Below are 24,872 nucleotides of genomic sequence, written 5' to 3'. Positions count from 1 at the left end.
TTTGCTGTCACTGGATGAATAGGTTTTTAATTTGAATATAGTAAATATAGTATAAAAACAACAACAAAAGTGACTAAAAGCAAGGGAGGAAAGACAGTCAAATGGGGCAGGGGTGTAGGAAGGGGCAGGGGAGATACAGGAGGTAACGCTGTACACACAGTTTCAGGGATATTGCTTGGTCCTCCCAGATAACTTTCATTTCAACCTGTCATCCATCACATCTGAAATTCTACCTTGAGCTTTGTCCTTCCAAGCTCTTAAAAACACCATTTTTTTTCCCAATGAAAATCAGGGAAAAAATTAGAAAGCTGCTAGAAACCAGCCCTGCAGAAAGATGTAAGGGAGTCATTTTAGGAATAACAAAATGGTTCAAGTGTATAGTTACCAGTGAAACATTCCTGAATGCACCCATTAGGTTGCAGAGGCTGGAAGTTACGATATTCCGTGGGAGAGATCACGGACGCCTTGAACAGCTCCCCAGTGTAACTCAGAATCTGTGCTCAAGCCCCAACGGGGTCATTGAGACTCAGTCCAGATCTGAAAATATCAAGGAGTCCCATGGGGGGCTGCAACATTAGAGTTTCATTTTTCAAGCTGAGAAGGAAGAGGAAAGATAGAAAAGCAGGTTTGGGCACCTTCACTTTGTGCCTGAATACACACGCACACATCCCCTAGGCTGGATCCTGCACCAAAACCTTTTTCTTTCGTTATGAAGGACATTAAGAGAGTAATTGGCAAAATTTAGTGAGGTCTACAGATTAGGGAATAGGATTGTACTCATGTTCATTTACTGATTTTGACGACTGGGCAGTCATTATATAGGAGACATTATATAAAGGACATTATATATAGTGTCCTTTTTCTTTTTAAAGAAATACATACTGAAGCATATAAGAGTTAAGATACAGCATGTCTGCAATTTACTCTGAAGTGGTTAGAAAGTTATAATATGCTTAGAGAGACAGAGAGAGAGAGAAAAGGGAGATGATGAAGCAAATGCCATAAAATGTTACCACTGGAGGAATTTGGAGATGGAGATACGAGAATTTTTCATAGTATTCTTGTAACTCTTCTGGAAGTCTGAAATTCTTTAAATAAGGAGAAAAGTAAAGAAAATAAATACCTGCCAGTGAGAGAGTTGTGATGTGAGCAAGACAGCGTCACTGGCCCCCGTGAAGGGTCCCCAGAGCCGACTGGTGGTCTGTTCTGGATTAACAAGGAACCCCAGGCAGAGGAAGGCGCCTGCCACACCAGGAAGCACCCGTCTCTGGCCTCAGCTCGGCTACTTGGCTGGGTGGCCTCGGGCAAGTCATTTACCCACTATGAGCCTCAGCATCTCATCTGAATGACGGGCATAATATCATCTAGTCTGTGAAGGTTTCAGAAAAGGTGTAGCAAAGGCCAAACTCTGGCAGGATCGGAGCTCAGTAAATGAGAGTGGGTAGGACAGAAAGAAACTTCTCTGGAAAACCAACATTCCTCTTAAACTCAGTGCAACAGAGGGCAAAGAGGACTTGAGAAAAGCATGAAATACAGACCGTCACTCGTAAGCTAGCTTTGCTTTCATCATCCAAGTTGTCTCGTTTCCTCAATAAGTGAACCCCGGCAACAAAGCTCAAGGAGGCTTCTGTTGGTCTCTTCATTCTAATCCTTTGTAATTATATACGACATGGCCAACCTCAAGCTAAGTTCACCTTCATCGCTGAATTTAATCTTCTCTAATATCTTTGAATCTGCTTATTAAGCCCTCCTCCAAAAGGACTGAGGCATCTTCAGGGAGTGTATTATTATCTCTAGCTACTTGATAAAGAGCTAGAAATACTCCTGGCATGTATTGAAGAGAAAGGCTCACATAGGTCCAGGAGGAGGCATGCAGGAGCATGCTCCCTGAGCCATGCGAGCAGGACCAAGCACGGGAAGCAATGTGGGAATCCTTCACCACAGTGTGGTGACGCATCATGGTGGACGCACATCAAGGCGCAGTTAGAAAAATGGATGGCATGGCAATGTATCTCAGAAACACAGCACGGAGTGCCAAGTCACAAGTGGAATGAGATATAGAACAAGATGCCAGCAAGCCTGAAAGGAGTTCCAAAGTACTCATGTAAACACATCAGTTAAATCTTTCACGGGATGTTATAGTTCTAATCAGTCAAAGAAAAAGATATCCCAAACTGGGTAGAGAAGGAGGGAGGGACAAATGGAGAAACAGATGGAATAAATGGAGAGACAGGTGGAAGGTGGATATAGTGGATTTAAAGGAGGAAGGCCACGGGGGAGATCCACACAGACACACAGACACGCACCCCAGATACTCATGGGCAAACCCACCCGCCAGGCGGTCTTACCTGAGGCCCCCGGCTTGTGGCCGGGCTGGCCCACCTGCTGCACACTCTGCTGCAGCAAATGGAGGCACTCCCCGAGGCAGCTGAGGGTGGCAGCGGAGGTAGCTTTCAGGAGGAGCAGATCCTGGTCCAAGGCAGTGAGGGGGCCAGAACCCGGCAGAGACTCGATGGCGTGCACGAGGTTCTTCTGCTGTCCTTCCACCTGGTTCATCATCTACAAAATGGGAAGACAGCAAGGGGGTGAGAGAGGACAGTCCTCCATTCAGTAGGCTGCAGAGCAGCTCTGACACCCGGGGGGCCCAACAAGAGAGGAAAGTGGGGAGAGGAAGCATTACCCCCAGGCTACAGGTGGCGCGAGAGTCCACTCAGAGGGTGTTCGGTACACGTTAGCGCTTTGACAGTGCAGGCCTGGGTGACATCTAAGTAAGTCTCTCCAGAGGCGCACAGGTGCAGCTCTGATCACAAGAGCATTTTAGAAGCCCCTGAGTTAAAAGGGCCCATTAGGGCCATCTGCATGTATCATTTTACTGATCTTCTGAAGGCAAGTCAATGATATATATATGTTAAAGGTAGAAGTCTTTGGGACCGTTGTTAAGGTTCTTTCACTCTGAAGGGTTATCGGAGACAGTGGACGAACTGTGGCTTGGCCTCAGAGCGAGGCTAATTCCCTGCGTTTCCTCCAGCCCCAGTGCCTAGCTCCTTGGCAGTCTTTTTGAAGCTCAAGAAACAGAAGTGAAATCTCAGGCTGGCATTTGCATGAGTGAGATCATAGTGAAGCCAGCCATGAACCATTCCATTCCACCCTAAAAATGCTAAATCGGCTGTGACTTGAACACCATGTAAGATGCCAGGAGGAAGAGAAAACCCAGAAACTCTAGAGCCAGCCCTGCGCCACAGTTGAAGCTCTGATGGCCCCAAAGAACCATATTTTGTGTCCTGGACTCAATCCATAAGCTGCAGATAAGCCACAGTCTACTCACATCTTGGAATTGACAAATCAAGGAGAGAGGAAGTCAAGAACTAGAAAAGAACTTGACTGGTTAGCTTGTGAGTTTGATCTCCCTCGTGTTCCACAACTTTCTAAACAAGATCATGCACATGAAGTGCATGCCTAGCAAACAAACAGTCATTCCGGGAAAGGGGAGGAGGCCAAGCAACCCGCCGAGGTCCCGCTGCTCAGCATCAGAGGCTGCAGCCAACTCTTGGTTTCTAGACTCTGGTCCACTGTTCTTTCAGCTGCCCACATGAAAGCCATCCTTAATTTAAGGCCGTAACTATGACTTTGTCCCTGTCTTCCCCAGAAGATCCTTGTTATCCTCACGATGTCACCAGGTGGGAAGAAGTAATAATTCCGTAAGGACCCCTGGACTTGGGCCACAAAACTCATTCCATGCTCAGCCTTATTTTTCTATTTCTCTTTGAAAACAGATACCTGCTATTTTCTATCATTCTGTGTAGTTACCAGCTTTAAAAAAAAAAAAAAAAGCGCATCCATTGCAATCCTACTTATCAAAATAGGTGCTGTTACTTCAAAAAGGAATTTTTTAAAATCACTGTTAAGCCTATTGCACCGACATGGCTTAGAGATGTCACTTCAATGTGCACATTGATCCTTTGGCCATGTAAATTATTTTTTGCAGATTATAAAGGTTATACCTGGTTCTTCTGGCTCCTAAAAAAGTACCTGGGGGCACAACAGGGGCTCAATAAGTATTCATTTCTGCCTTCAGGTCTTTGCTTAAAAGTCATCTTCTCAGCAAAGCTTCCTGAGCTACATTAATTAAAACTGTATTTCCAGGGGCGGCTGGCTGGCTTTGTCAGTAGAGCGTGCAACTCTTGATCTCGGGGTGGTGAGTTCGAGCCCCACCTTAGGTGTAGAGATCACTTAAAAAAATAAATCCTTAAAAAAAAAAAACAAAAAACCTGTATCTCCAGCCCAACCCTTGGCGCCCCCCCCCCACCCTCCTTACTAATTTTTCTGCATAGCACTTACCACCTTCTAACCTAACTTGTCATTTACTTATTGTGTTCATTTGGGCTAGTGTGAAAGCAGGGATCCTTATCTGTGCTGTTCACTGATATATCCCAAGTACAGTAAAAATATCTGTGGAATGAATAAATGAATCCCCAGTCTCATTCTTCTCTGAGGTGCAAAGGAACTGATTTTTTGACACAAAGTCTACAGAAATCATTATACTCGATTAGCATAATATGGCTGAAGATTTAGTAAAGGATAATACCTCTATTACCAGTTTAGGTTTACCAAGAAACTGCCAACTGGTTAAATTTAACTCTGCACAAGACAAAATGTTTGTGTGTTCTTTGACAGTTCTATATATAGAACTGACAGAGAGAAGTGGGTTTTGAGCTATTTGTCATAGTCAACATTTCTGTAAATTCCCGCCATAAAATCTTGTCTTAGAAACATGAGGTGTTGAAAGGGAAGAAGAAAACATAATGAAGGTGTAATACATTGTTCTTGAGAATTATGGGTGATACCATAATGCTTAAGAGAAAAGGTGAGTAAAATCAAGCCGTTAACCATATGGGATACACTTGTTTTTAATCAATAAAAAGAACTGTATTCCAATTATATAATATAGAATAAATACTCGTTATTTCACAAGCATAAAATATTACGTAAATCTCAGGTAATAAAAACACAGAATTGACTTACAGAATTTTCTACTCCATTACAACAGAGACGCATGCCCAGAAATGGAATCCACATATCTGCTCTCTGAAAAGTATTCAACGTTAATTGAGAGCCTCTCACCAGTGCCAGAGGCAGGACGGCCTGCTTGGGGGTGGGCGTAGGGGAGCACCTGAACCGGCAGTGGGGGCGATTTGACAGTTACAATGCTTTGACACTGAGTGGTGGCGGGGGGGGGGGGGGGACATGCTAAATGCCTCACAGGCCAGGGCACAGTCCTCCTAAAACTTGTCCCCCACTGCTCAAAATGCCAATACCACCCCATTAAGTAACTCTGTGCTAGCTTTATCGATAACCAGGAACCTGATGGATTCCAACGTCTTTCTGGGTAAACTGAGTCTAGCACAGGGCTTGACACACAGTAGACATGCCCTAAAGATTCATTTTCTCCCCCTTTTCCATGTGATACAAAACCGAACTACTGCCTTTAATAACACAACTGATGTCATCTTCACTTCCTATTAGTTTCATCAAGCTCCAAAAGAAATTGAAGGAGCCCTCAAAGAGATGAAGGATTCCTAGCCTTGGAGCTGTATGTCACAGTTATTATTGCTCCAAAAGACTGGGAGGCACAGATGAGGAGTCTTCATCAGACTTCGGAATAACACGTTTTAGCTTCTTCCGCAACTAATTTTAATTAAGAGCACCTGTGAGAAGATGAATATGGCACTGAAAAGCTGTATGCAACAATACCAACAGCAAATCCTTAAAGCATTCTCTCTACCTTTCAAGGTTCTTTCTTTCTTTCTTTCTTTTTTTAAGTAGGCTCCATGCCCAGTGTGGAACCCAACACGGAGCCCAAGGCGGGGCTTGAACTCATGACCCTGAGATCAAGACCTGAGCTGAGATCAAGAGTTGGATGCTTAACCCACCGAGCCACCGAGGTAGGTGCCCCTCCTTTGAGGTTCCTATGGGCTTAGCAAGAGAAGAGCAAAGCACAAGCATCAACGAGTAGGCTCACCTACTGCTACCAGCCTTTGAAAAAGTTGAACCACTTACTTTAATTATGTAAGTTTCACATCTGAGCCTTTAACACTTTTTTCTGAAGCACATCAACATCCATCATTTGTGGTCTTTAGGAACAAAATGCCCGTTTCATTTCTTCCTGGCATTCCAGAATCAGGGGCATCACCATCTTATAGCACAGGTACAAAATGGGACCCCAAATGAAATTTCAGAGATCCACCCCTGAAAATGTCAACTCTGAGGTTATAAAATCAACCATATGTAGGTTACGTTGAACTTCACAGATAAGCAAATGTCACAGGGAGGGAAAAAAAAAACCCTACGGCCCATTTTTCATAGTACAAATAATGAATGGTGTATGTACTACAAAATCAAATCACAGGAGTGAATGCTAATAAAACCAGTGGCAGCACATTTTATTGCTTTATTTCAATAAAGCTGTGTAAAAGGAGATTTCAAAAAGGAGTAAGCAAGGCTAGCGAAGAAAGTCTCTTCTAAAATAGGCTCAGGAGGCCATCACGGGGGAGGAATTTATGTGCATCCTAGGAACCATGAACTTTTTGCCAGTGGCAAGCCCTCAGCCTGGACTTAATTCTCTCCTCATGATGAGACCTGAATCACTGGTGTTCTTCACTTTGAAAGGAGCCAATGGATTTGACAAGTTTCAACCCTTCATCTGTATACTAACCCAAGCAATCCCAGTTAACCTAGCTTCAATCCCTGTTTTGCTTAGAGGATCTGAAAGAGAACAGCACATTATTCCTCTGCCTTTATAACTCCCCTGAACAAGAATCAGGTTTCTACCTGAACTGTCTCCCACAGTTGCAATTCTCATTGCCCAAATAGATGCCCATTGGCTTACATTTTTCATGAATTCTCTCTTGGTCAACAACTGAAACCATGATAAAGAGACTAAAACCTAACGTCATCCAGCTCAACGAGCTCAGATCTGGCTAAGGAGAGACCCGAACGGGGAAGCAGGGGCCCGGGGGCTTCCTGCATCTGATTGTTTCAGACTTCTCAGAGCTGCAAACCTCGGAGCAGATTTTGAGAGATGCCTGAAAGGTCCAGTCCCTCACGGGCCAGATAGCAATGAATACCAGTTCATCCACTAGTAATCAAAGGATCAGCATCAGGCACCTCCTGACATGGACTCCTTATCCTCAAGTTACCAGGGCAGCTTGCTTGGTTGGCAGAGCCTCCTGGGCTCACAGATTCCTGGAACCTTCGGTAGCTCAATCGGTCAGGCTTCAAGCAGACCGAACAATGTGAGCCAGCATCAAGGTGGCCTTGGCTTAGCATTTCCAGAAGCTCCTTTTAAGTCTCCCCTCTGGGTCAGGGGTCAGTCCTTGGCTGACTTAGGCACTTCACTTGGCCAAAGTCCTCAGCTAAGCTTAAAAGCCGTACTTCAAGCATCTTTAGAAGCAATACACACACACACACACACACACACACACCTCTTACTGCCTCCCTTAACACAGATTTACTATTCCGCTGCCCTCATTAGCATTACTTTAATATTCCAAGAGCCTGCCACCCCCAAAATGACAGCTCTTTAAAGCAACTTCCTGAAAGATCCATCAACTCTGTAATGGAAACCATCAACAATTTGTACCCTACAATCCTTTGATTGCCTTGCCTCAAAATCCTTGCCTAGTTGTTTACACCAATCCTGAACTGTTGGATCTTGATCTGTACCTAACCCTAATCAAGGCCCTGTACTGTAAACCGAACTTCAAATTCTCAAATTCGGAATTTGCTCTCCCCCCTCGGAGACATGGACAAGGCCCCAGTGGTAAGTAATAAAGCCATTTTGCCTGATCAACAGACTGTGCTACTGATATCTGGAGAGTTGGCATTCCAGCCTCCAAAGACTTCCTCCAAATTCCCAAGCGTTAGAGCACAGGAAGCCTTCGCCTCATACCTGAACAATCTCTTCTCCTTGCTGACTTTCCCACCTGACATCCAACCTTCCACCTGTCCTCCCTGAGCTGTGTCTCTTCTTCCCTCTTGGCACAGCACCTACCTGGAATGATAATCTACCAAGAGTCTCCCTTATTAGGGCAGGGTTCTGGGCCCTCCTGGGACACCGCTCTATGTCCAAACACAGTCCTAAATACCTTATGGACTCCCCCAACTCTCTCAAGTCTTATTATGTGAGCAGAGAGAAAAAGCCCCACCTAGTGGACAGATCTCACCAAATCTACATCTCCCAGTAGGGTTAAGAGAGCGGACAGTGGCCATAAGGGACAAAGATGAGTGGAGGAAATGGGGTCCATCTCCCAAGGTGGGAGGCTGCTTGCCACACAATGAGGTTACAAACAAAGAAGAAAGTTTAAAAACACAGGACGAGAAAGGAGACACCGAGATAAGGAACCTAATGCTCTATAATATAAACCAAAGGAAACAAAGAAAAGGGGGTGGGGGGGGAGAAAATATCTCCAAAAAATTGACCTTTATGTCTTTGATGGTCTTACTGCAGGGGTCAGCAAACTTCTGTAAAAGGCCAGACGATCAATATTTAAGGGGTTTTGAGCCATTCGGTCTCTATGGCGACCACTCAACTCGGTCACTAGGGCTTGAAAGCAGTCAGACCACAGGTACACAGAGGAGTGTGACCAGTTGCTCCCATAAAACTAACATCTGACACCTCTCAGTTTTGACATCAGATAATTATTTTTCTCCTTCAAGTTGTGATTTTACTGGTTCTTGGTATGATGGGATTTTCTACTGTACCCTGGACATTCTGGCTATATCACAGTTGGAGATTTTAGGTCTGATTTGAATTTTTTTTCTTAGCAGGCTACAGAATTTATTACGTTTAGCACACAGGCCCCTAGCCTACTTTTATGGCCTGTGGTTTCAATAATGACCTACTTTCAGAGCCCCTGGGGTGCTATCTTGATCTGCTTGGTTTATCTCCTGCCTCAAGGGCCTCCACTGGCCCCTGCTGGGGCTGAGAGGACAGAAGGAGGCTCCCCAGTGCTGGTGCCTCCAGGGAAGAGAGAGCATCTTCAGCTTTCTCCACGAGTGCTTGTCTATGCAGCATCCCCCCTTGCCCTCAGCTCTGGGTGGTGGAGGGGAGAATCCAGCCTAAAGTCATTGTTATGGCCTCGGACATAAAAGTCTGCTTTCTTTTTAAAGGTATGTTAAGTGCAGACATCCTATTTCTACATCCAAGTTGAAGACTGCTTCATAAGCAGATCTAACTGGCCAAATGGAAGGTTGCTGAGCACCATCCATTCATCTTCTTGGTAACAGAAGCAAGTATTCCTTTTAGAAAATTGACAGAGAAGCATTCATCATTTCTAGATTTTTGCCTACTTTCTAGATGCATACCCACTTTGCTTTGGGCTTCCTGGTGTCAATATGGAGGGTGACCATCACTAAATAACGGAAGCTATGGCTCCAGATTTCTCCATCTACTCCATCCCTGGGAGGCAGGACAGGCTAATGGCATTTTTAACCTCAACACTTTGACACCTGGCCTTTATCATATGAGATGAGGGGGATAGAAACCAAAGACAAGAGTGGTTGTAAGACCAATCCAGAGATGAAGGTGATCCAAAGTCTGTTCTGGTCCCTCCATAGCTTCAGTAGGTGACCACTATCAAGAAGTTTCGGTGCTGCTCATAAATGAGCCCATGCTGGCAAGAGCAGAAGGCAAAGGCAAAATTCTGAAATGTGCACACACTCACTCAAAAAAAACACTTCCTGAAGATGTGGGAGGAGTCTGCTTTATTTTAAGAGGGGGGAGGGGATGAGGGAGGAGGCAGAGAGAGACTCCTAAGCAGGCTCCATGCCCAGTGCAGAGCATGACATGGGCCTCAATCTCAGGACCTGAGATCATGACTGGAGCCGAAATCAAGAGTCGGACACTTAACCAACTGAGCCACCCAGGTGCCCCGAGTCTGCTCTATTTCTTAAAAACAGATTCCTTTCTGTCCTATCTTCACCTTTGGCTTTTCTACAACTATTTCCTCACCTGCCCCAATAATAACTCCACACTGTACACATATGAAATGTAAATTTTATCTTGACTGATTCTTATAAAGCAAACCAATCCTGCCATGTTCAAGAAATCGGAGATAACAGCATTCACAGCCAAAGAAATCTCAGGGTTCTGTTGGTCCCTCACTTTCATTTGCCCAGTGGGAAATCTCTAGTCACAGAGGCCAGGTGTCCTGGCAGAGGTCACCTGTCACGGCAGTCCCCACACTCCAGTGCCCTCTACACTAGAGGACACGATCCTGTGTACTTCCTCCTTTTCCTTTCTCAGATTCTGGAAGTAAAATACTACCTCCTGCCTCAGAAAACAACTATGACAAATTCTCTTCCATGGTTTCTTCCTTACTCCACCCTTTTTCGCCATCTGGAAACAACTTGGGTTTTTTTGTTATTTTGTTTTGTTTTGTTTTGTTTTCTGATTGCAAAAGGCTGGCTCACTCCATCACCATCCCAACAAAATTAGTCAATGAAAATAGTTACAGAGAAGGAAGTAAAAATTACCTGCAATCCCACTTCCTAGAAATAAAAAAGCAATGTTAACATTCTGGTATTATTCTGACTCTTCTAACTTATGCGCACACACATGTTATTTTATTTTAAAAGGCTCATCCCTTATAAACAATTGTGTAACTTTTTATCACATAGAATGCATCACCTGTAATGCCTGGGATTGAGTTCAAAATAATCCAGGTTTTTGGGGGGGTGGGGAGAAGTAAGGATGAAACAATATGGGCTTTGGGGTGCTGAAGCTATTGATGAGGACATGGAGGTTCAATATTACCTTCGCTGATGCTTTATGTTTGAGATTTCTCCTGTCATGTTTTTTTTAAATAGGGGGAAAATGCGTGTTGTTGTTTTTTTTTTTACATTACGTTAGTCACCATACAATACATCATTAGTTTTTGATGTGGTGTGTTCTTATGGGTTGAATTGTGTCTTCCCCCACCCCAAATCCATATGATGATGTCCTAACCCCCAGTACCTCAAATGTCACCTTATCTGGAGACTGGCTCTTTACAGAGGAAATTCAAGTTAAAATGAGGTCATCAGAGTGAACTGTAATCCACTGCTGAACCCAGATGAAGGAGTCCTCACTCTCCCTGGAGACAAGATTGGCCTCCCTGGCACAACACCCATAAACAGGGCTTCTGAGTAGCTCAGAGTAGCTCTGCAGGCGACTCCCTACTCCGTCCGCTTTGTTTTCCCTGAAAACATCTTTCCTCCCCTTTTTTTTTTCTTGTACCGAAGTAATACTTACCACAGAAGAAATAATCAAAAGAAACAATACCATAACACATCCAAAAGCAGAGAAAACATATGTTAAAATCTTGGCATGTATACTTACATTCTTTTTATGCATGCATCCGTGAATTTTACTTTTTATGAAAATGGTTGCACATCATAATACTGCCTGGAACCCTTTTTATTCCATATACCATGTCAATAAATATTTGAGAGAGAGAGAGCACAAGCAGGGGGAGAGGCAGAGGGAGAAGCAGGCTCCCCACTGAGCAAGGAACCCAATGCGGGACTCAATCCCAGGACCCTGAGATCATGACCTGAGCCGAAGGCAGATGCTCGACTGACTGAGCCACCCAGGCACAATAAATTTTGACAATACTATTTAAAAGACTGCAGACTAATCCATCGCACAAAGGTGGCACAAATTATTCCCCAATTCCCTGCTGCTGGACATTATGAAGAGACCATTTCTTCTCTGTGACAAATTATAATTCAACAAACTTCTGTAAGGCTAAATCTCAGCATAAATTTATAGTGATTTTCTTAAAATAAACTCCTAGAAGAGGAATTGCTGGATTTAACAGTACTCAACATTAATTTTAAATTTTTAATAAATACCGCCGGCTCACCCTTGAAAAAAACCGTATCAGTTTGTATTCCTTCAGCAGTGTGAGAGCCGTCCTCCTTCTCCCTCTCTACAATCTTTTTCTCTTGACCAATTTCATCGACAACCCTCCCCCACCCCACCCCACCCCAAAAACCAGTATCTCATTGTTTTAATTCATTGTATATGTCCCTCTATCACATGAGGTAAAGAAAGATGAAGAAGTTTCCATATCCATGGGGCGCCTGGGTGGCTCAGTTGGTTAAGCGACTGCCTTCGGCTCAGGTCATGATCCTGGAGTCCCTGGATCGAGTCCCGCATCGGGCTCCCTGCTCAGCGGGGGGTCTGCTTCTCCCTCTGACCCTCCTCCCTCTCATGCTCTCTGTATCTCACTCTCTCTGTCTCAAATAAATAAATAAAATCTTTAAAAAAAAAAAAAAAAAAGAAGTTTCCATATCCAGCAACAAATAGTAAATAAGCCCTCAAGAGCTACTACACGTTACTACACAGTATGGTGAATATAGACAAGAATATGGTACCATAATCATCAAACTTGTTGATAGACTAGACCTTAATTATTCCAACCATTAAAAAGGAAGGATAATTACATAATGTGATAGAGGTGCTAAATATCGTTACAACGGCAATCATATTACAATACAGAAATGTATGAAATTAACATGTTGTATACCTTATGTTTACACAATGTTATATGTCCAGTACGTTCGATAAAAAAGAAGTTTCCCTCTCCAGTAAAGAAAATTTAAGCAAGTAAGACTAATGGGAGTCCAGAGAGTGTCCCCTTCCTCAGGGTGGAAGCAGCAATGAGGATGGCAGGGTGGTCCCCACCAGTGGGAGGGAAAGCTCAAGGAAAGGGAGCAGAAGGACTACTGGGGAATCACATGGATCCAGAAAGCTCTGGAAGACACCAAATTTCTCTCCTAAAAGGTCCCAGGCACAATGGAACAATGCAAAACCATTACAGAGGGCCCCAAACCCTCACAGTGCCAGAGAGAGTTAATTGCTTAAACCTTGTCCAACTGCTTCGTTATTTCGTCCCCAAAACCCACCAGACAAGAGAAGGGCATCTGTCCCCCTTCCCCGAGCCGGCCCAAGGCCCTGCGTCTGAACTGATCCCAACACTGAAGCTGAAGAGTAAAGCAGAAAGGTGTCCTTTGCCTTCCCCACATTTCCCCTTCTCTTCTCATGCTCTTCCTTGACCCCTGTATAAAAGTCACAGTAACAGCCGCATCGTGAATAAGAGAAGCAGGGCCATTTCAAATCAGGGGGAAGGAGAGCTCTACAGTGTACAAAAATGCTTTCACACTCATAATCTCCTATCCTCCCAGCTCTGCCCTGGCCATAGGAGCAGAGCTGGTTATTGGGATTCTCCTTTTACACAACGCAGGGGCCCAAATCATAATCCATAAAAATGCAGAGGTCATGACTAAAGTCCAGTGTCCTGGAACCAAACTTCTCCGCCCTCTGCCTCCTTCCCAGGGGACATGAGAATACCACTGCGCATGTGCATGCTTACGCACAGGGTTTGATGCCCAGCCAGCACAGATTTCTACCTAAAAGGGAGTAGATGCTTGGGGAGCAAGCTGGCTGATCCACAGGCCAACTCACCATGAACTGAACAAGAATAGGTTAGACCACAAGCTCTGGGTAAAATCCCCATGGGAAAAAAAAAAAAAAAAAATGTGATCCATAAACAGAAACTGTAAAATCAAGGTAAGGATTTGTCCTGCAAAAGGCGTGGAAGCTTCACTCAAGTGTTTAAGTTCCTCTTAGATGTTCCCAAATCAGAAACTACTCAACATAAGTCACATAAAAGGTGGAAACTAAAAGGCGGTTTTATTGAGGTCTTCAGAAGTCTGGTTGATCTGCCAGTTCTCAGCAAACGCTAGCCAGTATGTTAGTTTTTTATCTCTTGGAGAATGTAACTTCAGAAACCAAAGATCAGCAAGTATGAAATTAAACCATTTTCTTGAAATTAAACCATTTTCTTGAGCCCACTTTATCTTTGTTTATTCATATTCCACATACGCGGCTCAGCCTTTCTCAAAGAACTTCTAAGTGTCTGGATATTTAATCTCCATTTTGGGAAATTCTTTTATTTTGCAGAGAGAGAAGGCTGTTTTTAAGAATTCCTAAAGAAAACAGGCCAATAGACATCTATATTCTAACTTCAGCTTGGTAGCACAGATTTATCTCAAACCAAGCCTTGTTGGCTCTACCTATTAAATGCCTGCTACTTTCTTTCACAACTTATTGTTTTTAGTTCAAATATCTATCCAGAGTAGCAGACAAGGATATAACAACTCAGTTCTCTTTTCCAGCTAAAATTAATTTCACTAGTGCCAATTATTTTCAGGAAAGAAATGCATCTCCAAAGGACACTTAAAAGGGGGGGGGAAATTGGACAAGAACTTTATGCCTCCAGGCAAATCCTTTATAGCATTTGAGCCTTGGCAAATGGAACTCTGGAGAGACAAATGCATTTATCAGGAATCTGCTTCATTAATCTGACAAGGAAAATTATGTTAAGGGATAAGCCACCAGTAATTAATATTTATTGTAGCTCCACTGAGTAAAAGATACTGCAGTCACCATTTTACAGAAGAGAGAACACAATTCCTGCATGCAAACTGCTTACAATGTAATCCTCAAGGTGCTCAAATAGGAGACTGAATAATGATATAGAATACACTGCGCTTTACCAAAGAGCGAACCACCCCTTGCAGATGTGTGCATTGGAAACTGCTTTCCAGTGATGGAATGAACTGGCATGGATCCATCCCCACTCTTCCTCACTTCCTCATGACTCTGATGTACACTTTTCAAGAAAGTTAAGTGTAAGAGTGTGTAAAGCATGGTCACTATTCATATAAATAAATGCACAAAAAGAACTTATTAAATTATAGTTAGTTCCATAATGTCTAACTCCAGGACACAGCCTACTGACTGAATCAATCCATTCATCCACCGCCATATTGTAGGATGGGACCACAGGACCTTATTCACGGGAGATGCCTGACAAATGTATGTTGGGTAGATGAGTAGAGAGAAGAAGGGAGGAAGGAAAAGAGAAGGCAAGAGAAAGGAAGGGGGAATGAAGGAAGGGAGATGAGGGAGAAAGATGGCAGAAGAGGAAAGAAGGGAAGAATGAAGAGAGAAGGAGGACAGAGCTCCAAGGTTCCAAGAAGTTTTAATAAGCTGGCATGGTTCTCCAGCAAATCCAAAAAAACCTTTCCAATGGCCCAAGTCTGGTGTTACTACTTCCACTCGAAGAATAATGGATATTTTCCCTTTTGTCATAAGACCTTGGAACTTTAGCCTTAATTGTGAGTCTCCTCCAGTACCAATCTCCCAGAGGGAATAGGACATTTTAACTGCACATTAGACGTCTCTGGGCACACAACAGTCCCAAGTTCCTTTCAGTCTCTAAAATAATCTATATGATACTGGAAAAACAAGGCCCCACCTGAATGGGTTCCAGGCTCAACTTCCAAGCAGTCCATGGAATGCCTTTCTCCTGGTTAATTCTTACTCTTTCTTCAGACCTCACCTTATAGGTTGCTTTCACCAGGTAGCTTTCCACCATCATCCCAAAAGGTCATGGTTGCCATCACCCACAGAACCCATCATGGTTGTAGTTAAGTCATGTGTTATGTTATCCATTGGTTAATCTGTCCCACCCTTAGCAGGCTCTGAGCTACATGAGGATGAGGACCTTGTCTCTCAATCTCTCTCTCTCTTTATTTTAAAGAGGTGGATAAGGAGAGAGAGAGAAACTTAAGCAGGCTCCACCCCTAGCATGGTGCCCGACATAGGGCTCCATCTCAGCACCCTGATCATGACTTGAGCTAAAAGCAAGAGTCGGACACTTAACGGACTGAGCCACCCAGGCACCCTAAGGACCTTGTCTCTTTTATTCACTGTTGTTTTCCTAGCACCTAGGACAGGGCCTGGCAAACTGTAGACAAAAAATATTAGTTAAAAAAGAGTAAATGAGGGCGCCTGGGTGGCTCAGTTGGTTAAGTGACTGCCTTCGGCTGAGGTCATGATCCTGGAGTCCCAGGATCGAGTCCCGCATCGGGCTCCCTGCTCGGCGGGGAGTCTGCTTCTACCTCTGACCCTCCCCCCCTCATGCTCTCACTCTCATTCTCGCTCTCTCAAATAAGTAAATAAAAATCTTTAAAAAAAAAAAAAAAAGAGTAAATGAATATATGAGAAAAAGCACCGAGACATCTCCTTTAGGAACTGACAATTTTCTCCACTTCCTGGCATGAAAGAAGCTATGAAGACCTGAATGCTACTAAGAGATGCATCCAGATGAACAAACATACCCAAATTACATCTAAATGTCAACCACCGGGCCTTTAAAAATTGACAAGTGAAAGTAGTCCAATACCAGCTCTGAATGGGTTGATTTTTTTCTTCTTATATCAAGACAGAGAACTTCAGTAATCACAGGACAAGGTTTCATACTTTTCCTGCATTTCTCCCCAGGTCTAGTTGATCACCATCAAAGAGTGTTCAGTAGTGAAGAACAGAAATCCACCCATGCTAGTTCAAGAAGGGGATCTGTTGCATGGATATAGGAAGGGGGTACCCAGAATCTACCAGAAAGGGCTGCTCCCTCTGCCCTTCAGAGATATCCTAATCTCTTATCTCTATAGTCTCTGGCTTTCCCACCTTCTCACTCTCTCTCCTCTTGCTCAATTGAAAACTTCCCCAACCTGTCCAAATCCCAGCAGAGCCATGGCGGAGCCAAATCTACCCAATTTCATAGGTCTGGCTTCCTTTCTCTCTAAATTCAGAGTTGAGAGAAAGTGAATGTGATTGGCTGGCCATAGTTCAGATGCCTAGGCTGGTCCAGTCAGCCAACACCTGACCTACCCCTTCACTATGTGGGCTCCTCCTCACCACTTCTCTTGTAATATTTAACCTAATCTAGGATTGTGACATTCATGAGATATAAGGATATACACTATTTGCAAATATTTTTAAAACTCACTTTACAAGAAAATTCATATATCCAACGGGACATCAGTCAATGCCTTCATCCATAAAAACTTGTCAAATAATGAGGCATTTCCCTAAACTTAATGCTGGTATGACGTGAACACCAAAGTTACACAGCTTCCTGACAGTGGGTTCTAGATGTATACTAACTTCTTAAAAATGCTTATGATAAACATCCAGCTCCAAATAAGGCCAGACTATCCCACCTCTTTTAGTGATAGTACTGATGATGTAGGAACTGTTGGGGTTCGGAGCTGACGGCCAAGAAAGAATTCTTGAGACATCTTTGGCGCAAAAAGGTGGTTTTATTAAAGCACAGGGACAGGACCTGTGGGCAGAAAGAGATGTTGCCCTGGGGTTGTAATGGGTGACTGATTATATACTCTCAAGTTGAGAGGGGGATAGGGACAGCACAAGCCTCCAAGGTGTTTTGCAAACAAGGTTTCCAGGATCCTGACGGGTTAGCTATTGTTAGGAAAAGGTCATTTATTACTGTTTAGTAAAAACGCAGTCTTGAGACCCTTCAGATGTATATCAGTGGACCATATGCTTGGAGGGTGATTGCTAACATGTATCTTTCAAGGTAGAGATAAAGGAATTTTCCAAAGGAATTTTTATACGTTAAAGAAGACTTCCAGGATCCTGGGGTGTTGGTATAATATTAAGTGAACAGTGCCTTTTGCCCTTAGCAAAAGTATTAACATGGAGGCAGCTGAGCTCCCAGAGGAAGGTCACTCTGCCTGCTTCAAGAACTGGTCAGTGGGCTCTAAGTAGTAAGGAAATTTAATTTTTCTTCTGCCTTTGTTTCCCACATCATTACCACGTAATAATGCAAAACCCACCAGTCTAAAAGGAGTTTAAGAAGAGACAAGGGCTCAATCCACAGTCCTCTCTCAGTTTATACCTTTTCTGATGATTTCCGAAGTCTGGAAAACAACCCAGTTAGCTGTGTTACCTCTTTTCTCATATCAGGTTCACGGGTCTAACACATCTATTAACTTTGTGGAAATGGATCTTGCTACATTAGCCAACTTTCCCTCAAGAGCCCTCTGTAGTTCTCCCTATGCAGCTATGATTAAAACAGTTCTCTTCTTCACAGAAATTTTTCTCTTCCCATGACCATCACCAAACTGGAGACAAAAAAAGAAAATGTCTGGTCCTGACAATGCCCTGGAAAGTATAGGACCCCAAAACAGAATTATGTGTGATTCTCAAAAAAGGTGGTTTGTATACCTTGTCCCTACCTTCTCATGAACACAGTACCCACTTGGGCAACTTGGCCCCTCCTGACTTTCTCTCAGGTGACATCTTGCCTAGAAATCCTTTCCTCCTCATCCTTCACTGTCAAAATCCTACTAGGTTTACAGTGCCTGGATCAAGGGAGTGCCTCTCCATGAAGCGTGCATTTCCCCACAGAGAAGTTACCAGTCACTACACCCCCAATCTTTCCAAAGCCCTCCCATGAGCACCTGCCTTTCTTCCTTGAAGTTCTTGAGGTGTGGGGGACAGCCCCAAGTTCCCTGCACCTAGCTAGTATAGAGAGATGTTGATTAAGTTTTCAACGATCCACTAAATGCATCCTTCAGGCTTTGGGCCATTGCTTCAAGTTTTCAGGTTTGTTTTCTTCCGGTGAAAATGTTCTATATTTCAGTTGTTCTATTTGTGGCAGAGCTAGGGCTGCCTAATTTTGGCTAATCTGAACATTTACAGAAGGAAAATGCATTTTTCTCCTTCCGTCCAGAAAATACTTAGAAATGACTATCTCCCTTTAGACTTAACTGGGTACTGTTAATTCACCATCTTTAAACTAACCTTTTAGAAAATGTGTAATATTAAGCTCTTCTTCCTGATACCTTCTCAGGATTCCCCACTGTAAAATAAACACATGCTGTAATTCCTTCCATAACTAAAATGTAAATACGTATTTCACTCTTGGGATAAATTGGGTTTATTTTCATGTAAATTTAGTAGCAATAAAAGGTAATGCTCAGCATGAGGAAATGCTGTTTGCTGGCTCCCTCAGAAGATTCTGTTACCTTCCACCCCACCCCAACGCTTCGAAAACCAAAAAATAATATCTTCTTCAAAATGCAATTCCTTTAGTAGGAAAAAAAAAGAAAAATTTTTAAATATTACTTCAAACTGAAAAATATGCTAGATTTTAATAGACCTGTATTTATTTTAGGAACGATTTCCTCAGCTTGCCCATTGGGTAGATATTCTCTTAAAGGCTCTACAGCTCTGAAAAGCCTGGTTAGGCTGAAGAACAATGACCATTTTTACCTACTCCATTGCTGCCCCCTGCTGACAAAAGGATGGACACCTTTGCCAGACACTGTCCTCTCCTGGGACAAGGGCAGCTATAGACACATTCGCCCACTGGCCTAACGGGTATCAAACCCAATGGAGAATAAGAAAGGGCAAATAGATATGGTTCCCTAAAGGCAAACAATGAATCATGGAACACTACATCAAAAACTAATGATGTAATGTATGTGATTAACATAACATAATAAAATTAAATTTAAAAAATTTTTTTAAAAGAATGAATAGAAGAGACAAAGCATTTACATATGAAATCATCCAAAAGCAGTATAAAATTATACTGTTAAAGTTATAGAGTAATGGCTGTCCAGACTGACAGGATTATGGGGCCAATGAAGACAGAGGCCCCATATATGTTAGTGGTTCCCAACCTTTATACCACTAAGGAGCCCTACCTTAGTCAGCATGGACTTCTTGCTTTCAATAATTTGTCAACATAATAAAACCAAAGTACCCAGCAAACATTCATCTAATTCCAGGCAAAAGCAAAGAAACATAGATAACTGCTTGACTGCAGTCAGGTATTTTTAAAGGGTGAAAGCAGCTCATCGACCCCCTAAGAGAGAAGGTTCTAGAATCTGATGAGACCAAAGGCAAGAGAAATGGAGATGAAATTAAATTTCCTTACACCTTATAGCCCACTGATAAATACCTGAGAAACACAAGAGTGTGACATTCCTCAAGGAGCTCGATGGCCCCTTTAATGCTGATGTTTGGCTAAAGACTAAAAGCAACCTTAGCTTGACAAGAGCCAGACCTCCAGCATCCTGTAAGTCTTCTTTAACATATGGAAATCCCTTTAGAGACTGCCTTTATCTCTTTATCTCTACCCCCCTCCAACTTAAAAGTATATAATCAATGTCTCCTCACAATCCCAATGCAGTTCTTTCTGCCCAGGGGTCCTGTCCCCATGTAATAAAATCACCTTTTTGCACCAAAAACATCTCAAGAACTTTCTTGACCATTCACTCAGCAGCCCCACATCAGAATCCATGAACCCTAAGATTCTTTCTTAATGGGCTTCTCAGGAGGTCTGAGAACACCCACAAAATGTATCACTGACAGGGCATGTGCCTGGGAAGATTTTCCTCAGAGTGAAGAGTCATTGGCTTTCATTAGCTTCTCAAAGGGGCTGTGGCCAATAATAAATTAATCAATAAACAAAATTAAGATCTCTAGGCCTAGGGATGCCAGGCTAGGTAGGAACTCCTGGTATAGATGAGGAGAAAGGATGCAGAGAGCACCTCTAGGGGAGACGCCATGTTCGCCCATTCCTGTCCTGAGATGTCCCCGTGAAAGTTTCACTCGAAGAACAAATATCTCCTCTTCTTCTCTGTACGAACTCCACCATACTTTACCACCACATGTCATGTCCCATTAACAGTTTTAAAGATAAAGAAAAGGCAACTCCAACAGGTCATAATCCTTAACCATTTATCCTGTGTGGGCAGTTCTCCTTGACAAACAAGTCAGTCTCTATTTGCAAAGCCGGTTCGTGAAACATGTTTTTTTGTCCCACACTTGCTATGTTACAATCCATAACAACTTATCAGCTAAAGTACCTGCATGCACTAATCTGAGCTTGGCTTCATGGAAAATTAATACATAAAAAAAAAGTGGAGAGCATGTACAATTTCCTAGTGAATCGGCTTATTAGTGGGGGGAGTGTCTTCTCCACTCCCCCCCCCACCTCCCCAACTTGGAGGAGCAGCAGAGTTCAGGGTCTGAGTGCTCAGGCTCAGGACCAAGAAGCATAACCTTGGGCATGTTGTTCAGTATTTCTGGACCTCGATGTCCTTATCTGTAAAATGGGACTCCTAACAGTGCTTATTGCATAGGCATGTTGTGAGGAATGAATTAGTCAATCATTGTGAACCACTTGGAAATGGTCCTAATACACAACAAGTGTCACGTAAGTGTTTGCAGCTGCTGGGGTTCCCCCCACGGCCACTACCACCATAATTATTATGGCGAAGATTAAATAAGACTGTGTGTAAAGAACTTAAAATAGCAACAGGCATGTTGGAAATGCTCAATAAACATGAACCATGGTGATGATGAACACCAGGGGAAAAGTGAGCAGATAGGAACAGATAGGGAATTTCTATCCTGTTATTCTAGCCGGGCATCATAACACCAGTGTATTTAAGAAACAACATAGCCCATGGAAGCCATATTACACTTTTCTTGTGGAATCATTTGCCTTCCCTGTTGTAAAAAGCAAACCGTTGATTTATTGATTTATTTTTTTAATTTTTTAAGTAGGCTCCACGCCCAACATGGGGCTGAAACTGATGACCCCAAGATCAAGAGTTGCATGCTCCACTGAGCCAGCCAGGTGTCCCAACTGATTTATCTATTTTTAAAAATAACTTCACCAAATCAATTGTGGTTGATTCTCCTTATTCACAGTAATCAGGTTCCACAGTCACCATGAAAACACTGAACTCACAAATATTGAACGATCACTCTTAAGGGAAATACAAGGGGATGTTCCTTTGAGCCTCGAGTGACATTTTCATCAACGAAATACCATTTGCGTTATAAAGGTCTGTTTGCCAGAAGCTAGCATCATTAGCATTGAAAACTGGCTTTTCCATATCATTCTTCTCCTGTATAACACTTAGGAGGTAGAGCAAATTCTTGTTATTCATAGTAATTATGTTCTATAAGGTCACCATGAACAGTGAATTAGCAAATACTGAACCAACTAGTCACTAGTGTGCGTGTGTGTGTGTGTGTGTGTGTAACAACACTCCAGCAGGTCTTAAGGGTTAACTCGCTTCAAGTTAACACTCCTTACTTGCTGATCTAAGGCCCTAGGTCTGTAACAGAACTAATTTACTTGGAGATTTGCAGACGATTGGCCTTGAGAAGTGAAGAACCAGAACCTTCCCATGCCCCCCAGGCCAGCAAGTCTGTTTGAAGCCGTCTCAGCTTTCTGATCAGTCCAGCAATTTTTTTTTTTAGCAAAATATTCTTTTTTAGGTTACACAAATGATTTTACTAACCTCCCTTTGTGTATCTGTAGACCTTGCCCTGCTTTCCAGAAAGAAGGGAGTACTCGGGCACATCAGGACACAAGAACAGGACCCCCACGCACAACCCCAGCACTGAAAATGTTTCTAGCTGGCCTCAGATCTGCATGTGATCAAGAAATGCTACAGGCCACTGCCCGCTCTTTGCCGATTAACTACCCTAAGCCCCTTTAAGCCCCCCTGGGCCAGGCAGAAACCTCGGAGTGGGCTCTTGGACAAGAGTCTACCTTCTCCTTGGGTTGCCAGCCTCCTAAATAAAGCTCAGATTCCTTTCCAATCAAAACTTGTCTCTTGAGCAATGATCCTTCCTGCGACACCCTGCCAACCTTGGGTTTGGTAACATGCATGCACACGCATATGCATATATACCATAGATTATAACCTTAAATACTAAAAACGACTCATCCTGGTAGATTCTATTTTCTTTATTTTACCAAAGAGAAAATGGGGTTCAGAACTCTTAAGCCACTTGCCTGGGGCCGCCCCACTCACATGTGCCAGAGTTGGCATTCAAACCCCATCCAGCTGGCCCCGGATGCAGAGCTTCCTGCTCACCTCTGTATGAAAGCAGAAGCAAAAGGCAGAACATCGCCTTGTCTGACTTCCAGCTAGGAATGTGTGCACTGGGTGACACGTTTTGGGATGTTTTACAAGTCTGCAAATGACCACAAACGCCTCGAGTATCAATTTGGAGCTTAAAATTAATTGTAGCAAGTAGGAGAATCTGCAAATACAGAATCCGTGAATAATGAGGATAGACTGGATTTTCTTAATTCTTCATTAGTCTCTTGATATTCAGAACGCGTCTCACCTGCAAATTTAACGTGTTTCATGCTGAAGTGAGTTTTGAAATGTGTGAACCAGCCAGCACTTAGCTGAGAAGGGCTTAACATTTTCCTGACCCTGGGTAACATGCCCGAATCTTTGACTTTCAGCTCTACAGCAATGCTGTCCATGTATGCTTTTTTTTAACCGGTTGTCATCTCATGAACCCAAAAATTTAGCTGCCTTTCCATCTTTTCCACTGTTTCATCACACACTACAGATGTTACTTTAGAATTTTCCAGAGAGGGGTGAAAAAAAATAATAATTTCTCCAGAGTAGCTTCACATACAGATAAGCGAATTTCCTCTTCCTTTTTCCCCAGATGCACCGTATTTTGCTTCATTAACATTGAACTCACAGCCAACAGCGCTGGAACTCATACCTGAACAAAGCTCATCTAACACATATTTTCTCCATCAGGCAAAACCCAGCCTTCATGCACTTGACACATGACATGCGTCTATACTTGGGGCCCACTTAAAACAGCAATCACCAACAAAAAGGACAAACATGCAAAAAAAAAAAAAAGTGGCACTAAACAGGCTATGGAAAGGGAACTCGTTTAATAGGAGCGCTGAAGCAAGAAGGCAGAGCATCATCTTGTTCGCCCTCCGCCGGAAGGAGTCAAAATTTTTCTGCAGCTCTCCCTGCATCAGTGAACAGCCAGGAAAGTATCTCGAGCACTTATTCTAGAGTTACAGATAAATTGTAGCAGGGAGGCAAATGTGCAGATACAGAATCCCTGAAAAATGAGGATCAACTAGATATTTTTAAAGTAAAATATGTTTAAAGCCTAGGGCTATGAAACTAACACAAACAAACTCGAAATCAAACCAGAAATACAGGAGATTGCATGTGTGCACCCACCTGCATGGTGACAAGAGACCATCCCTCGCTATTCTCTTTTCATGCAGTTCCAGGCTTCTGATCACCGAGAGAAGAGAGACACTTCATATTCACCGCTCTCTCTGCTTCAAAACGGGCAGCTTAACTTCATTCAATTATTTTAAAGTTCTGTGATGAATAGTAAATTGGGACAGTCTCTACCACTGCAGTTATTCAAGTTCAGAAAAATATACTCAAAGACATGCCCCTAAAGCTTTAAAGGTATTGGTTTTGATGTAGAATAAAGCTTCTCAAATACCTTTTTTACGGGGGGGAGTGTAAAATCATTCTCCAGGCAGCCTTTATACAACAAATTTTATTGGATTTCACAGTTCAAACCATCATTTTAGTTGCTAAATGATGTTCACCTATGGATTCCATTCTGCTACCTTTAAGTGGTGTCATTTTCTCTACAAGTTTACAGAGGCAATTTTTTTTTTTAAGGCTAAAGTTTCTGGGAAGAAAAATGGGATTCATCTTGAGCCTTGGCAGGTTTAAACTGGGCACTCTCCTGGGCAAGGGGACAGCAGTGAATGAACCAACGAAAATCCCTGCCCACAGGAACAGATGTTCTAATAGAGGAAGACAGACTATGTAGACAAGCAAGTGTCCAATGTCAGATGTGATGAGTATTCTGGGGAAAAATTAGGCAGGGAAAGAGCAAAAAAATGGGCGGTAGAGGGCAAAGGGTCTGCCATTTTAAATAGATGGGTAATCTAGGAAATCCTTGCTAAGACCTTTGGGTAATCTAGGAAATCCTTGCTAAGACCTTAAAGTAAATACCTCAAGGAAGTAAGAAGCCCTACACAGAGCCAAAGGAAGAATGTTCTAGGAAGGAAAGGGTGACAGGAGAGCAAAGACCCTGAGGTGGGAGCAAGCCTGGTGTGGCC

The 24,872-nt window shown here is 43.1% G+C and overlaps 1 protein-coding gene across 1 annotated transcript in view; it reads right to left on the bottom strand.

Moving 5' to 3' along the window:
* The window catches only part of OSBPL10 (oxysterol binding protein like 10), a 315,494-nt gene that overhangs the window by 77,514 nt on the left and 213,108 nt on the right, over positions 1 to 24,872 (bottom strand). The window contains exon 5 of the mRNA XM_034993257.1: positions 2,349 to 2,559. Within this exon, the coding sequence (XP_034849148.1) occupies positions 2,349 to 2,559 (211 nt within the window). The remainder of the gene's footprint in view (positions 1 to 2,348; positions 2,560 to 24,872) is intronic.

The sequence above is a fragment of the Mirounga leonina genome, unplaced genomic scaffold, assembly GCF_011800145.1.
Source record: "Mirounga leonina isolate KUSES-001 unplaced genomic scaffold, KU_Mleo_1.0 Mir_115, whole genome shotgun sequence".
Classification (NCBI taxonomy): domain Eukaryota; kingdom Metazoa; phylum Chordata; class Mammalia; order Carnivora; family Phocidae; genus Mirounga; species Mirounga leonina.
The sequence above is the reverse complement of the archived record's forward strand: the minus strand, read 5'-3'. Positions and strand labels throughout refer to the sequence as shown.